The 14,862-nt window shown below is 51.3% G+C and overlaps 1 protein-coding gene across 7 annotated transcripts in view; it reads left to right on the forward strand.

The window, feature by feature from the left end:
* Positions 1 to 14,862, forward strand: part of ZNF623 (zinc finger protein 623) — a 24,982-nt gene continuing 10,120 nt past the window's right edge. Inside the window, exons 1-3 of one of the 7 annotated variants that reach the window (XR_012327066.1) lie at positions 2 to 699; positions 1,582 to 1,641; positions 2,771 to 4,228. Coding sequence is in view for 1 of the 7 variants with exons in the window: in XM_019950960.3 (XP_019806519.2) it covers positions 8,183 to 9,667 (1,485 nt within the window). In the remaining 6 variants the exon portion in view is untranslated. The other 6 variants (XR_012327068.1, XR_012327065.1, XR_012327067.1 and 3 more) reach the window with 6 other exon arrangements.

Genomic DNA, 14,862 nt, shown 5'->3' on the forward strand with positions numbered 1-14,862 from the left:
ATTCCTGCTCCCGCAGGACCAAACGCACGGCCGGGGCAGGAGCGTGGCCCTCGAGGCGGTCGGCCTGGCCACCCACTAGCTGTGTGACCTCGAGGAAGTGACCTGGCTTCTCCAGCTTCAGTCCCTGGTCCGTAGAAGGAAGATGTTGGAGGACATTCCTCGTGGGCTTGGAGTGAGCCTCTGCGCGAAGGCTCGGGAAGCGCTGCCCGCCACGGGAAGGAGGCGGAAACCCTCGGCGGCCCGCGCCACACCAGGCCTCGCCTCTGTGAGGAGCGGCCCCCGGCCCGTGCCCCAGGGTGCCCTGGGGCCCGGGGCCGCTGGGCGCCGGGAGCTCCGCCTGGTTCTCAACGCCAGCATTTACAGCTCCCGGGAGACACAACCCCTGTCAGCCATTCACACTTGGCGGGCAGGCGGCGCTCAAGGCTGCGGGGCCGCGGGAGATGCCGTCCTGCTCTGCCCCTGCCCGGCTCCCTGCCGGGCTCCCTGCAGCCCGCGGCCGGCCGGAGGTCCGTACCACCGAGAGACCGGCTGGTCTCTGCGCGGCTAGAGCGGCACCGGAAGCTCCCCGGGCGGGGCCTCGGGCCGATTTCCGGCCGCACCGTGCGGGCGGCCGTGCGGGCTTTGTCAGCAGGCCAGCGGGGCGGGCGGCCAGCGGTCCGCGTGCGGGGCGCGCGCCGTCCTCTCGCCGCTGGGCGCCGGGTGAGTGGCGCGTTCCGGGCCGCGGGCGGGGGCGGGGGCGGCAGGGTCCTCCGATCGGGCGGACGGGCGGGCTGAGCGCGGTCGGCCCGCACGGGGGTCCCGGAGCCTGGGCCACGGTGAGCCCGGCTCCTGGCAGCCGTCACGGCCGCCCCCGCTGGGCTGCAGTCCGGCCCGGGGCCCTCAGCTTCTCTCCCTAAGGAACGTCGTGTGGGTGAATACCCGGTTCCACTCTCTTGGTTCCTTTCTCTGGCTCCAGGGGTCACACACCCAAGCCGTAGAGCCTCCAGCGTCAGCGTCTGTGTCGCAGTTCTCAAGCCCACCAGCCCTTCCGAGGTGGCCTGGCGCGGGGTGGGGGGCACAGGTGCGGCTAGTACTACTGTTTTGCTCTAAGCCTGCCTCCTCTCCCAGGAGTCCAAGGGAGCTCTCCAAATGATGCTGGGGAAGTGGCCGGGGCCTCGAGCCTCTTTGTGCTGGAGGAGATGCAGAGCCGGCACCTCTGCCCTGGCGGGGGTAGAAGTGATGAACAGGATCCCCTCCAGCCCTGGTCCCGAAGGAGAACTCCCAGGTGGGGAGAGGTGATGGGCTGCGCTGTCCCAGCTCTCCCCTGAAGGCTCCCTTTCTAGAGTCGTATCTGAACCCGGTGGCCGTCTCTGCTGATGTCCTGGACGTCTTACCCCCTCACGCAGTGGCTGCATGGTGGTCATGGGATCTTCAGGGCCTGAGTAGCATGCCTGTGGTTTCCCAGGAATGTTAGCTGGTGGCCAGTTTGAAGTCAGGCAGTTTGTCTGTAGAGCTCATCACGCTGCAGTAGGCTCTCTGCAGCACATCCTTTCCCCGAGTTCCAGCCCCAGTGAATGACAGAAATGTCTTTTGCCCACCTAGGGTCTGAGAGATGCCAATCTAACCGAGTCTTCAGGCGATACCTTGCTCCTGTCCACAGAGGTGGGACTTTTTGTAGATGTAACATTGTAACGGTATCTTAATAATGGTGATAACTGCAGCATCCCTCTTTTGGAGAATACAGAGAGAAATGAGTGGGGAGGGGGTCTCTGTACTTTCACAAGCCAACTTGGTGGCTCCAGCCCTTCCTGGAGTGATGGTGATGGATTCCTGACTCTCCTGGAAAGGTCCTGGGGACGATGCAAGGCTGAGCTGAGAAGGCCGAGACCACATTCACAAGCCAGTGATGGAAGGGGTGCTCAGGGAAGCAGCTGACCCAGAAACAGGGCGAGGCCTTGAACCAGGTCAAGGAGCTGTCAGGCATGTCCAGTGCTGCCTCGGGTTGTGGAAGATGACTGTTGAAAGGGCACTGAACTTGTCAGGAAAGGAGACCATTGGCATCGTTGGGCAGAGCCTTGGGAGCAAAAACCAAATGGCCATGGGGTGGGGTGGGAGGAGGAGATAGCAGCTAGCAGCTGGCTCAGCCTTAAACGAGTCACCTCCCTAAACCTCATGGATGGTTGTGAGGAAAGAAGAAAAGCAGACGCCAGGCACTCGGTCCCCAACACGGCTGCAGTGGCAGAAGCTCGGGTTGATGACAGTGGAGGCTGCAGGGCAGCACAGAGGTGCAGATTCTCCTGGAGCTCTAGTCCGTGTCTTCCTCGTGTGTCTTTTTACTCTTTTTCCCATTATTCCCAAGGGTGAAGCTTTGCAAACCTTCCTGCTTCCTTTCTTTAGGCTGTAAGCAGCAGACAGCGACCTTGGCCAGCTTGTAAGCCCAAGGCTGTAACGCCCTTCCACCAGTGCAGACAGCTTCTAGTGCCTGCAGCGGGCACTGCCCCCTCACCATCTCTGAGCCCCTCTGGGCTGCTCACAGGCTCCACTCCCAGGCTAAGCTTCCACTTCATTCGCAGCACTGAGGCTTGCCCCATCTCTCAGCATCAACTGTGTATTTAGACAGTTTCATGTTATATTTTGTCCAGCAAATTCTATATGTTATAACAGAAGAGTGGGCCACGTTAGCCTTGGATGTTACGGAACCGATGTCTGGCGTATTTTTACTTCCTTTGTTCATTTCATTCAGGTTTCTTTAAATGAAAGACTATCAATTTAATTTTGCTTGAATTCACAGAAGAAAAAGGAGCTAAGCAGAAACTGAAAGATTGCTGAATTTAAGATAAATGTTTATTCAAAGCAAGGTATATTTAATTTTTAAAACTTCCTCTAAAGTTAAAAAAAGTTATGAAAATCATGAAAAGGCATACATTTTTAAAGCTATATTCTTGTAAGTATATGCAAGCCTGTTTTCAGTTGGTATAACAGTCATTTTGAACAAAAAAATCAGAAAATATCACCTCCAAAGCAAAAAACCAAGTCTTCCCCCCCCCTTTTTTTTTTTTTTTTTTTTTTTTTTTTTTTTGCAGTACACGGGCCTCTCACTGTTGTGGCCTCTCCCGTTGCGGAGCACAGGCTCCGGATGCACAGGCTCAGCAGCCATGGCTCACGGGCCCAGCCGCTCCGCGGCATGTGGGATCTTCCCGGACCGGGGCACAAACCCGTGTCCCCTGCATCGGCAGGCGGACTCTCAACCACTGCGCCACCAGGGAAGCCCTAAGCTTACTTTTATAATACTAATCCCAGCTGATCTAAGCAAAATATCCTGTAAAAGTGACATCATAGTTGGGAAGGGAAAAAAATCTTCAACAGCGGGAAATGGGCAGTGGAGGTAGACAGGCCTGGCTCTGAACCTGAGCTCTGCCGCTTCACAGCCTTGGGTAACTGACTTTCTCAGCCTCTGTGAAGTAGAGTAAAGAATAGAGGTAACAGCTGCCTCACGAGGTTTGGAGGTGTCCCTGAGACCATGCAGGCCCGTTCAGCACTGCCTGGTTGGGGTTTGAGGGGCCCTCGTCAGTAGCACCCCTCCTGCCCTCCCAGGTCTGCGCCAGTGAGGCCCATGAAGAGCGAGAGGTCACCTCACTGTTGGTCGAAGCCTAGGTTGGAGTGACATTGGACTTCTCAGGCGAGTGCTGGTTAGACACTGTCCTGCCTGCTGGACGCCTTGTCCAAGAGGTTGGGTGCTGCATGCCGAGGTATTCTCTCAAACCTTTCATTTGGCTAACTCCTGCCACCTGTCTGGGGAAGAGAAGCGGGCAGAATATGTCAGGGAGCATCCTTCTTCGTGACACCAGAGGCACAGGGATGGGCTGCCTGCGGCGCCTGATGTGTACTAGGGCCTCTGAGCGCCTGTGCTGGCGACGCTGCTGCTCAGAACGCCAGGTGCCTCTGTGTGAATGAACTTGAAGAGTGCCAGAAGGTGTTGCAGGTGGATGGGTATAGTGTGATCCCATGTTTGTATCTGAAAATCTTGTGTACCTAAGTAAATGTATTACTGTTTTTGTTTAATCAGAGGTCTGGATGAATGTGTATAAACTGAACAGCTAACAGTGGTTCTCTGTTGGATTGCTGGGGGTTATCATAGTCTATATTTTATGTTTACCCCTTGAAATATTTTTACAATGTGTATCTTATGTTTTTAATCGCTAAGAATTAACAAGATATAAAAGTGAAGTAAAACAGGATATGAGACTGAGGAGTGTGGTCCTGATTTCATAATACATTGGTGCAGAAAAGCACTAGAGGAAAAATGTCCCTGTGTAATCTGAGTGGTGGGGTTAAGGGTAATTTTATTGTTATTTTTTAAGTTTTTCTTGAATAGCATAGTTTACCTTCATACCTTGAAAAAATAACTAGTTAAAAGTAATTTTTATAAGCAGAAAATATTTTAAACCAAGTTAGCGGGCCTTTAACTCGGAAGAACATTCTCAGCGAACGTCGCCAGGCAGTGGTCGTAAATGCTGTGTCACAGGGCACCCCGAGAGGGCTGCTGCTCCCGGAAGCTGTGTTGCAAATCTCACACAGAGAGAAATGCCTCGCGTAGACTTGTGCTCAGCTTCTCATCCTCATTGCCAGCTCTTGGTGTGCGGGTTCAGTTTCTCTATCATCACAGGGAACGTTGCATCTGAATAGTCACGTTGTCTAATAGCCGTACTTAAGCATGGGTTCATTTTGCTGTAACAGAGATTCAAAAATAGTGTTTCCAACAGGAAACTTGGTTTCTCGTGTTCCATCTCACAGGCAGGTGGGGGGCTCTGCCCCTCCAGCGCCCTGGAGCCTACCATACGTCACTTCAGGTGGGCGAGAGGGTGGGAGACGGGTGGCATGCGCACATCCCTTCCATTCCTGTCTCACAGCTGGAATCAGTCACAGGGTCACACCTCACTTCAGGGAACTTCAGGAAATGAAGTCATTCACTGCTGTGTGTCCACTAAAATTTCTGGAGGGGTTTCAATCACTCAGAGGAAGCAGGGACGCCGGGCAGTGTGTCTCTGCCACAGTTTACCCCATCGGCCACCCTGGGTCCCACACCAGGTCATGCTCAGTTACTGCTTCCCGCCCAGAGCCAGGATCTCTGTGTGTGGCCTTCTCCCCGCACCAGGGCCTCTTCACGTGGTCACAGTCTAAACTCAGACAAGTCCCGGCCTCCCCAAATGCTGTCTCCTCACCCACCACATAGATGCCCCCACTCAGGAAGGGGAAGAACCCCAAACCCACAGCAGTCGCTGGTCCACAGCGGCTGCAGTTCCCAGTGGAGTCTGCAAGGGCGGCCTGAACGGGTGGCCACTGAAGCGAAGGAGTCCCAGGACCCAGCGGAAATGAGCACCTCTGTCGACCAGAAGACAAGCACAGGACCAGTTATGGCGGCTCTGTCCCCAAGCCCGAGCTGCCAGCCCCTCGGTGTCGGTGGATAGGAGCGAGGAAGGCGCGCGGCGGTGTGTTCACGCAGTGGAGGCCGCACACCGTGAGGTCTGTGCCACCCAAGTGGCCCCCCCAGTGCGGCGCTCAGCGTCAGCAGACACATGGCGGGGGCATGACAGTGCCCGGGAGGTAATTAGATAGTGTGGAACGTTCTACAACCTTAGGGGTATTCTAAAAAGCACTGAATTGTGCACTTTAAAATGGTGAATTTTATGATGTGTGAATTCTATCTCCATAAAAAGCGGGTACATGTTGAATAAAAAGCAGACACAAAACATAACTGTATGATTCCATTTAATTGAAATAGAAAACATGCAGAATTCACCCATAATAATAGAGATGGTTCCCTTTGGAGGGGGAGCCTCTGGGCTATGGAAGTGTTGGTGGTTAGGCAGGTGTACGCCAGGAGTTCATCGAGATGTGTGCACTTGATGCGAGCTGCCCCTCGCGAAGAAAAAAGAACAGCCTGTTGGGAGGGCTCGTGTTACCTGGTTACACCGCTTTCCTGCCCCCGGGCTGCTCCCCTCTGCTTGGCTGTGCCCTCGGGGGCACATCCTTGTCCTTGGCAGCCACGTTGGAAATGGGTTCTGGAGGGCATCGCTTTGTGGGGCTGCATAGCAACTGGTCTGCTTCCCACTGGTGCAGATTTGGGGTGAGAGGTGATCATGCAGGGTCGTCTTGGACGGAGCTCCTGGGAAGTGGGCGCAGCTGGGGGGCACGCTCGGGGATGCACCTGTGAGGAAGGAGGGATCGGGCAGTGGGTTTGAAACAGGCCCAGGCACATCCCAGTGGAGCTTTGGGGCTGGATGACCCTTCCGAGTTGCCCCAGGTGGAGACTGGGGTGCTCTGCGCTCTGTCGTGGGCTGGGCCCCAGCTGGGGTGTGGCAGGCAGGGTCCTGAGATGGCCCCAACTGTGCACCCCTCCCGGCTGCCAGGGAGGGCTCTGGCGGTCAGTTGACATAAGGTAGTCGGGGAGCCCTCGGAAAGCAGGCTTTCTGCAGCTGGTCACGGAAGAGAATCAGAGAGGGCGTCTGAGCTGCTCCTGCCTGGAAGGTGCGGGTGCTCCCGAGGGGCCACCAGCTGGTGATCGGGGACAGTTCCACAAGCGCAGGGGACCGCCTTCTGCCAACAACCTGAGCGTGTGGAAATACGTTTTCCCAGAGCTTCCAGAAGAGATCTCAGCCTGGCTGACACCTTGTGCGACCCTTCTCAGGGGCCCCAGTCGTACCAGGCTGGGCTTCCGACCTACGGCCCTGTGAGATGGGAGCTGGGTCCCTTTTCTGTTGGAAGTCTGAGGTGACTGTTACATAGCGATGGATGGCTCGCCACGGAGAGGGCGTGACTGCAACGGAGCTCAGCTCCGGGTGCAGGTGCGAGAATTCCAGAGCTGGAGAAGGGAGCTGGGCACAGCGTCCCAGAGACCGTGGGAGGTTAAATAAGCACAGGCTCTTCCAAAGCAAACACACCTGTGGAGCGAGGCCCACATGCAGGTCACCAGAACCCTGAGGCCTCCCTGCACCCCTGCCAACCACGATCTTCTCCCTAGAGACCATCATTGACTCGAGTCTCCCACCATGGTTGGTTTCGTGTGGTTCTGAACTTTGTGTGAATAGGATCATACGCTATGAACTCTGGCTCACCGTTACATCTGTGAGGTTCACCTGCGCTTTTGTGGGGGGCAGGTCTTTTCATTGCTATGCATTCCTCCCTTGTTGGAGGACTCCTCAGTTTACCCTTTCTTCTGTTGATGGATATTTTGGTGATATGAACAGGGCTGTGGTGAAAATTCCAACCCCAGACTTCTGCAGGGCGGGGCCGGGGGTGCACAGGTGGACGTCTTTACCTTGGATTCGATCAAGGACATTTAACCCTGGAAGGAGGGAGGGTGTGGTGTGGGCGCAAACACAGGTAGGTTGGTAAATGTGGGAGAAAGTGGGCATTCTCGTCTCATTGCTTCTGTTTGCTCACTGAAGGAAGATGCAAGGTCATCGTCCCTGAGAGGAAGGACGGCGTGTTGGACATTTGAGAGGAGAGGAGAAACCAGGAGATGATCTTACAGGGGAGTTGGCCAAGTGTAGAAATTGCCGGCAGCTCTCAGGGTCCGTTAGGCAACTGGTTATAAATGTAGAGAGAACTGAGTTGGCAGGGGTGCAGACACCGATCAGGAAGGAAGCTGAATTTTACTCAAGTTGGGGTTTTCCCGCACAAGTATGATAGAGGAGGGGAAGGGCAGGGGAGTTAGGATTAATATGCAAGAGAATGAGTGTAATATATACCCCAAATGAATATAATCCCATCGACCATCTAGGCTGGGGAAGGAGGGGCAGCGCAGAGGTGGTTAAGAGCAATCCATCTGTGTTTCTTTGGAATATGTCTTGATTTTTGAGTGGAGTCCAAGCCACATCCCTGCCCATCTGCCATCGGCCAGTCTGTCCCCTGGAGTTGGTGTTAGCGGTGGAGCCCAAAGAGGCCTTCGCCGGCGGGGTGAGCCGAGCACGGTGCCGGGCCGGGGGTGTGGGCAGAGGGAACGTTTTCCTCTCTCCCACTCCTTGGATATGCGTTTTGCTACCCGCCCGCCTGCTCCAGCAGATTCCCGTCTGTTAAGAAAGGGGAAAGATAACCGTACTCTCTTTGATTGCAGACTGACGGGTGACTAGAAGGTGACTCCAGAGCCTGAATTTCTGAGCATGGAAATCTGCAGAAGCCAGTGTCCGAAGCCCTCACAGTGATGGAGGTCGCTGCCCCTGCGCCTGGCGGGGGCCCTGAACCCAGATTAGGGGGGCTGTTGGGAAACCTGGACGGGCAGAGCCTGCGGAGCTGCCCCTCCCAGGAGGGAGGTTTCAAGCAGGTGACAGTTACCCACTGGAAGATCCAAACAGGAGAGGCAGCGCAGGTGGGCAGTAAGTCAGGAGGAAGCCCCGTCCTGAGCTCAAACCTCCTCCTGCTTCAGAGAGAGCTGATCGAAGGGGAGGCCCACCAGCGCGAGGCTTGCGGAAGCTTCCCATTTAATTCGGACCTGGTCAGACATCAGGTTTCTCAGGCTGGGGAGAAGTCTCACAGACGTGACGAGTGTGGGAGGGGCTTCGGCCAGAGCTCCCACCTCGTGGAGCATCCGCGCGCTCACGGCGGAGACAGACTCTACGTGTGTAACGCGTGTGGGAAAGACTTCGTTCTCTACGCGGATCTTGTGGAGCATCAGAAAGCGCACGCGGGAGAAAGGCCCTTCAAGTGCGCTCAGTGTGGGAAGGCGTTCTGTCACAGCTCAGACCTGATCCGCCACCAGCGCGTGCACACCCGGGAGCGACCTTTCGAGTGCAAGGAATGCGGGAAAGGCTTCAGTCAGAGCTCGCTGCTCATCCGGCACCAGAGGATCCACACTGGGGAGAGGCCCTACGAGTGCAACGAGTGCGGCAAGGCCTTCATCCGGAGCTCCAGCCTCATCCGGCATTACCAGGTCCACACGGAGGTGAGGCAGTACGAGTGTGAGGAGTGCAGGAAGGCCTTCCGCCACCGCTCGGACCTCATCGAGCACCAGAGGATCCACACCGGGGAGAGGCCCTACGAGTGCAACGAGTGCGGCAAGGCCTTCATCCGGAGCTCGAAGCTCATCCAGCACCAGAGGATCCACACTGGAGAGAGGCCTTACGTGTGCAACGAGTGCGGGAAGCGTTTCAGCCAGACGTCGAACTTCACTCAGCATCAGAGGATCCACACTGGAGAGAAGCTCTACGAATGTAACGAGTGCGGGAAAGCGTTCTTTCTGAGTTCGTACCTTATTCGACACCAGAAGATCCACACTGGAGAGAGGGTGTATGAGTGTAAGGAATGTGGGAAAGCTTTTCTCCAGAAAGCCCATCTCACTGAGCATCAGAAGATCCACACTGGGGACAGGCCCTTTGCGTGTAAGGACTGTGGGAAAGCCTTCATTCAGAGCTCCAAGCTCCTCCTACACCAGGTGATTCACACTGGAGAGAAGCCCTATGTATGTAGTTACTGTGGGAAAGGCTTTATTCAGAGGTCAAACTTCCTTCAGCACCAGAAAATTCATGCTGAAGACAAACTCTATGAATGTAGTCAGTATAGGACAGAGTTCACCTCAACTCCAAACTTTAAAGGCAGCCAAGAGGTTCACCAAGAGGGACTCCCCTTGAGTCAGACCCCCATACATTTGGGTGAGAAGTATGTAGGTCAGGGGGAGCACACAGACTTGTAACTATTCTCCAACTCACTGAGTGATAGTCGAAGCGAGTGGTGTGAGCCCTAAGTCATGCGGCTTTGGACGTGTCACCATTTCCCAGAGTCACCGGCAGGGCTGCCTCTGGAGTGGGCTGCCACCTCCCACTTGGCTGCCCAGCCGGCCCGCTGTCTTCCTCCTCCGTTGGGAGCACGTGCCCGCGGGAGAGCCACGTGACTGGACAGCTGACTTGGAGCTGGACCAGCCTGGGGGGAGGAGCTCGGCCTCGGGAGAAGGTTCTTCTGTTTCATTGCACAATTACAATTCACCCCAGAGTTAAATCCCTTCTAAAGTAGAATTATGTACCTAATCGTATCACTTTAAAAGAGTATTCCTTAGCATTTTTTTCTTTTTTTCTTTTTTTTTTTTTTTGCGGTATGCGGGCCTCTCACTGTTGTGACCTCTCCCTGTTGCGGAGCACAGGCTCCGGACACGCAGGCTCGGCGGCCATGGCTCACGGGCCCAGCCGCACGGTGGCATATGGGATCCTCCCGGACCGGGGCACGAGGCCGCGTCCCCTGCATCGGCAGGCGGACTGTCAACCACTGCGCCACCAGGGAAGCCCCTCCTTAGCATATTTTGATCTGTCAGAAAGGCAAGTTGGAGAAACATCCTTTCTTATCTAAAACCACAAATTGGTTCCCTGTCGTCCTTAGGATAAGTTCCAATCTCCCCATCCTGCATCCGAAGGCCTTTTGCTTCCTGGGGCCTCTTCTCCCGCCGGTTAACTCCCTGCCGCACCGTTGGCACTGCGGCAGCACTAACTGCTGGACGTCCCCACTTACCCAGGCCGCTCCTGCCTCCTTGCCTCTGTCCTGGTTGGAATGCCCCCTCTCCTCACCCGGCTGACTCGGCTCAGCCCGCTACCCCTCTGCTTCCGTTCCTCGGTGGTCCTTCACCTCTGTTGCTGCGCTTACTCTGATACGTCAAAATCGTGTTTCAGATCCTCTCTCTTTCCTTGTTACAGTGTTAACTCGTGGAGCACAGTGAGTGTATCTGATAGATTTATGTGTCCCTGGCGTCTAGAGCAAGGCAGTGCAAAGCACACCCCCGTCCTTGTGTACTTGGCTTGTCCTCTCTATACTGCTCTTTAAAATATGTTTTCGGATGCTCTTTTTGCTGTTGCTGTTTTGTGTAATCTGCTGGTCTGTCGGAAATACCTCCTCTCGGCCCTGCTGGCGTCTTTGGCTCATACTGCGTTCAGCACTTGCAGGCAGGAGCCAGAGTGAGATGGTGCCCCTTGTGTTTTTGCCTTCACGGCTTGTCCATGACTGTCCACTTGCTCTGGGGGAGGCTTGTCCTCAGTCAGTCATCCGTGTATCTTTCTGATTCATTCAAAGGGCACACAGTCCTGGTGCACTACATGACTTTTCCCGTCTCAGCCATTCCATGATTGAGCCAACGTCTTCCCCTTTCCCTGCTCTCTGACTCACTTTGTCATTGATTTGAAAATGTAATTATCTAAAAGGACCAGTGCTAAATACTGGGAAACCGAGAAGAATGAGACACTATCTGTCCTGAAGTCGTCCAGTGTCTGATGGGGGAGGCAGGAAGGTCACGGTATGCTGAGTTAAGTGTTGAAAGAGAAGTGTGTTCCCAGTTGTGCAGGAGCATAGGTAAGGAGGTGACTAATTTGGCATGGGGCAACTGGGACGGCTTCACAGAGGAGGTGACAGCAAACTGGTCCACAGAGATAAGTAGACATTTTGTCAGCTAGAGCAGAGGATGATCTGGGAGGGAATCTGGGGAAACGGCAGGACTGGTGGATCCCTCTCTGGGTACGGCTGTTCGAAAGCAGGCCAGTTTTATTACACAGCAGAACTGTTAGTTGTTCCCTCTGAATTGCTTTTATCTGAACATTAACAAAACCAGTTTTGAAATGCTGTGATAATGGATTGCCCATGAGGGTATATCTTGAGTTCTTAAACGTCCAGCAACCCTAGAAGCCTTGAGGGGGTAAATAATTCAAAAAGAGCATACAGTGCTCCATCTTTTGGAAAACTCACCATGACTGGAGATGTTTCAAATGGTATAGAAGCAGATATTACCAGCCCATTTTAACCAACTTTGTTTGGTTGAGGTCCAGTTGCCATACAGTAAAACACCTATTTTAAGTGTACAGAATTCTGACAAATCCATACGCCTGTGTAACCATCATCATGATCAAGGATAACATTTCTGTCACCCCAAAATGTTCCCTTTTGTCCTTTCCCAGTTAATCCCACCTCAGGCCCAAGTAACCACTTCCTGTTAGTGTGGATTCGTTACGCCTGTTCCGGGACTTCCTGTTAGTGTGGATTCGTTATGCCTGGTCCAGGACTTCATGTAAATGGATTCATATGGCATGTAATCCTGTGTAATCCAAACGTCTTTCACTTCGGCATGTTTTAAAGACTCAGCTGGGTAGTTCTGTGTTTCCATAGCTCTTTTTCTTTGTGAGTAGTGTTCCATTGTATGCGTAAGCATCATTTATTATTCATTCATCTGTTGATGGAAATTTGGGTTTCCAGCTTTGGCTGTTATGAATAAAACTGCTATGAGCATTTCCGTAAAAGTATTTATTTGGACGTGCCTCTTTATTTCACTTGGGTAAATGCCTAGGAATTTAATTGCTGGATTATAAGATACGTGAATTTTCACTTCATGAGAAATTGCCGAAAAGTTCTTCATCGTGATTGTAGACTTTTACACTCCTGCCCTGCCAGGGTTCCACTGGTCCACATCCTTACCAACATGTGGTGTTGTCACGGTTCCAAACCCTCATCCGCTCCAGTGGCACAGAGCGATGCCTCTTTATGCTTCTAATTTATATTCGCCTGCTGAATGATGATGCTGAGCGTCTGTATCATTTTTTGTGATGTGTCTGTTCACATCTTTTGCCCATTTTAAAATTGGGTGGTTTGTCTTATTTACTTATGAGAGTCTTTTTTATATTCTAGGTCAAAGTCTCTTCCCAAACATGTATTTATTTATTTAGCTATGGCCGCACCACACAGCTTGTGGGATCTTAGTTCCCCGACCAGGGATTGAACCCGGGCCCTCAGCAGTGAAAGCGCTGAGTCCTAACCACTGGACCGCCAGGGAATTCCCCCAAACATATATTTATTATGAATACTTCCTTTTTTTTTTTTTTTTTTTTTTTGCGGTACGCGGGCCTCTCACCGTCGTGGCCTCTCCCGTTGCGGAGCACAGGCTCCGGACGCGCAGGCTCAGCGGCCATGGCTCACAAGCCCAGCCACTCCGCGGCATGTGGGATCTTCCCAGACCGGGGCACGACCCGTGTCCCCTGCATCGGCAGGCAGACTCTCAACCACTGTGCCACCAGGGAAGCCCATAAATACTTCCTTTTAGTCTTGGGCTTACCTATTTTTTTTTTTTTTGACTTAAGAGACTTAAAATGATTTGGAGTGATTTATAGCATATAAAGTGGTATTTAGTCTTTAGTGGAGAAAGTTGCTAGTCACCTGTAAGAAAAAGAAGCATTGTGGGCATTCCTAAGACAAATGAAATAAAATCTCATCAATTTGGGCTATAACCAGGCTTCTCACCAATAACTGTATTAATTTTTCCAGTATTCAGACATACCCTAAAATATAAAAGAGGATGTCTGCTTCTAAATCACATCCAGTGTGAACTTGCATAAATGCAAAGCATAAATAGAGTTCTTATAACTCCACAGGCACCTGAAAGTTTGAACCACCCTTTGTGCTCACTTCATATTACATGAAGAATAATGGAAATACAGGGAACACTTCAAATATAAATATTTTACAAATCCTTACTATGTGGTCGTCTTATTCTTGTAATACTCCACTCTGGTGGCCTTTGTTTTTGCTTGTAAAATTAAGTTTAAGTAGCACATTAACCTTTCCCCTCAAATATGCCTTTTGATGTTCATTAGTACACCAAAAAGAAAGAAATTAACAACCAAATAACAGATTAAGATGCTGCAAGGGAAGAGGTAAATGAGTTACAATTCCTTAGGTGTAAAAATATGTTGTTTCAAATTCAGAATAATTTAATAACTTTGTTATTTCATATGTGTCTGGAAATGGGACAGATACATGTCCTGATCCTGTCACATGAGGTAGCGTTCCAGCCAGCATTCGGTACAACGTTCCAAGATAGGGTTAAAGTGACATTCCTGTTTCCCTTGAGACCATTTCCGTCGTCAAAGAAAAAATATTTTTTTTCATATCTTTCAAAAACGTGACGTCTTTACGTTTTTCAGCGTGATGCGCGAGACTTGCTCTGGTCTTTGAAGGCGGCGGTGATGAAGCAGCCGAAGGCCGGCAGCGAGTTCCTGGCTTACCTTTTAATTTTCTTAATGATGTCTTTTGAAGATCAGATTAAAATTTTTTTGATTAAGTCTAATTTACCAAAAATTTTTATATTTTACGCTTTTTGATTTCCGTCTTGGTTTTTTTTTTATTTTTATTTATTTTATTTTTTTATTTTTATTTATTTTTTATTTTTTTTCCGTCTTGGTTTTTTAAAAGACTTTTCCAGTTGTCATTGCCAGTGTGTAGAAATACATTTGATTTTTGTTAATTGACCTTGTATCCAGCAACCTAGATGAATTCACTTATTGGTTCCAGTAGCTTTTTTCTAGATTCTTCAGCATTTTCTATGTAGATAATCAAAGAATTTTACTTCTGCCTTTCTAGTTTGTATAGACTTTGCTCCTTTTTCTTGCTTTATTGCTGGGCATCTTATACAATTTTCTTTAGAAGTGAGAGGACGTCTTGTCTCCTTTTGATATCATGGTAGCATTGCTCTCAAAGAGTTGTGAATTAGTCTCCCCACATCTATTTTCTGAAGTTGTTTGTGTAACGACATTATTTCTTCCTTAGACCTTTGATACATTTCACCAGTGAAACCCTGGGGAGTTCTTTGTGGGAAAATTACAACTTCAATTTCTGTAATAGATAAAGCACTACTCAGATTTTTCTATTTCTTCTTGTGCCAATTTGGTAACTTGTATCTTTCAAGGAATTACTTATTTCATCTAATATAACTGAGGCGTTGGCATAGGTTGTTGAAACATTTCATTGCTTTTGTGCACTGTACTTTACATTCTATCTTAATGAGTTATATTTAAAATATCTCCGCTTTTCTTCCTGGTATTGGTGGTTTGTGTCTTCCTTCTGCTTTTCTGATCAGTCTAGCTACAG

The sequence above is a fragment of the Tursiops truncatus genome, chromosome 17 (assembly GCF_011762595.2).
Source record: "Tursiops truncatus isolate mTurTru1 chromosome 17, mTurTru1.mat.Y, whole genome shotgun sequence".
Classification (NCBI taxonomy): domain Eukaryota; kingdom Metazoa; phylum Chordata; class Mammalia; order Artiodactyla; family Delphinidae; genus Tursiops; species Tursiops truncatus.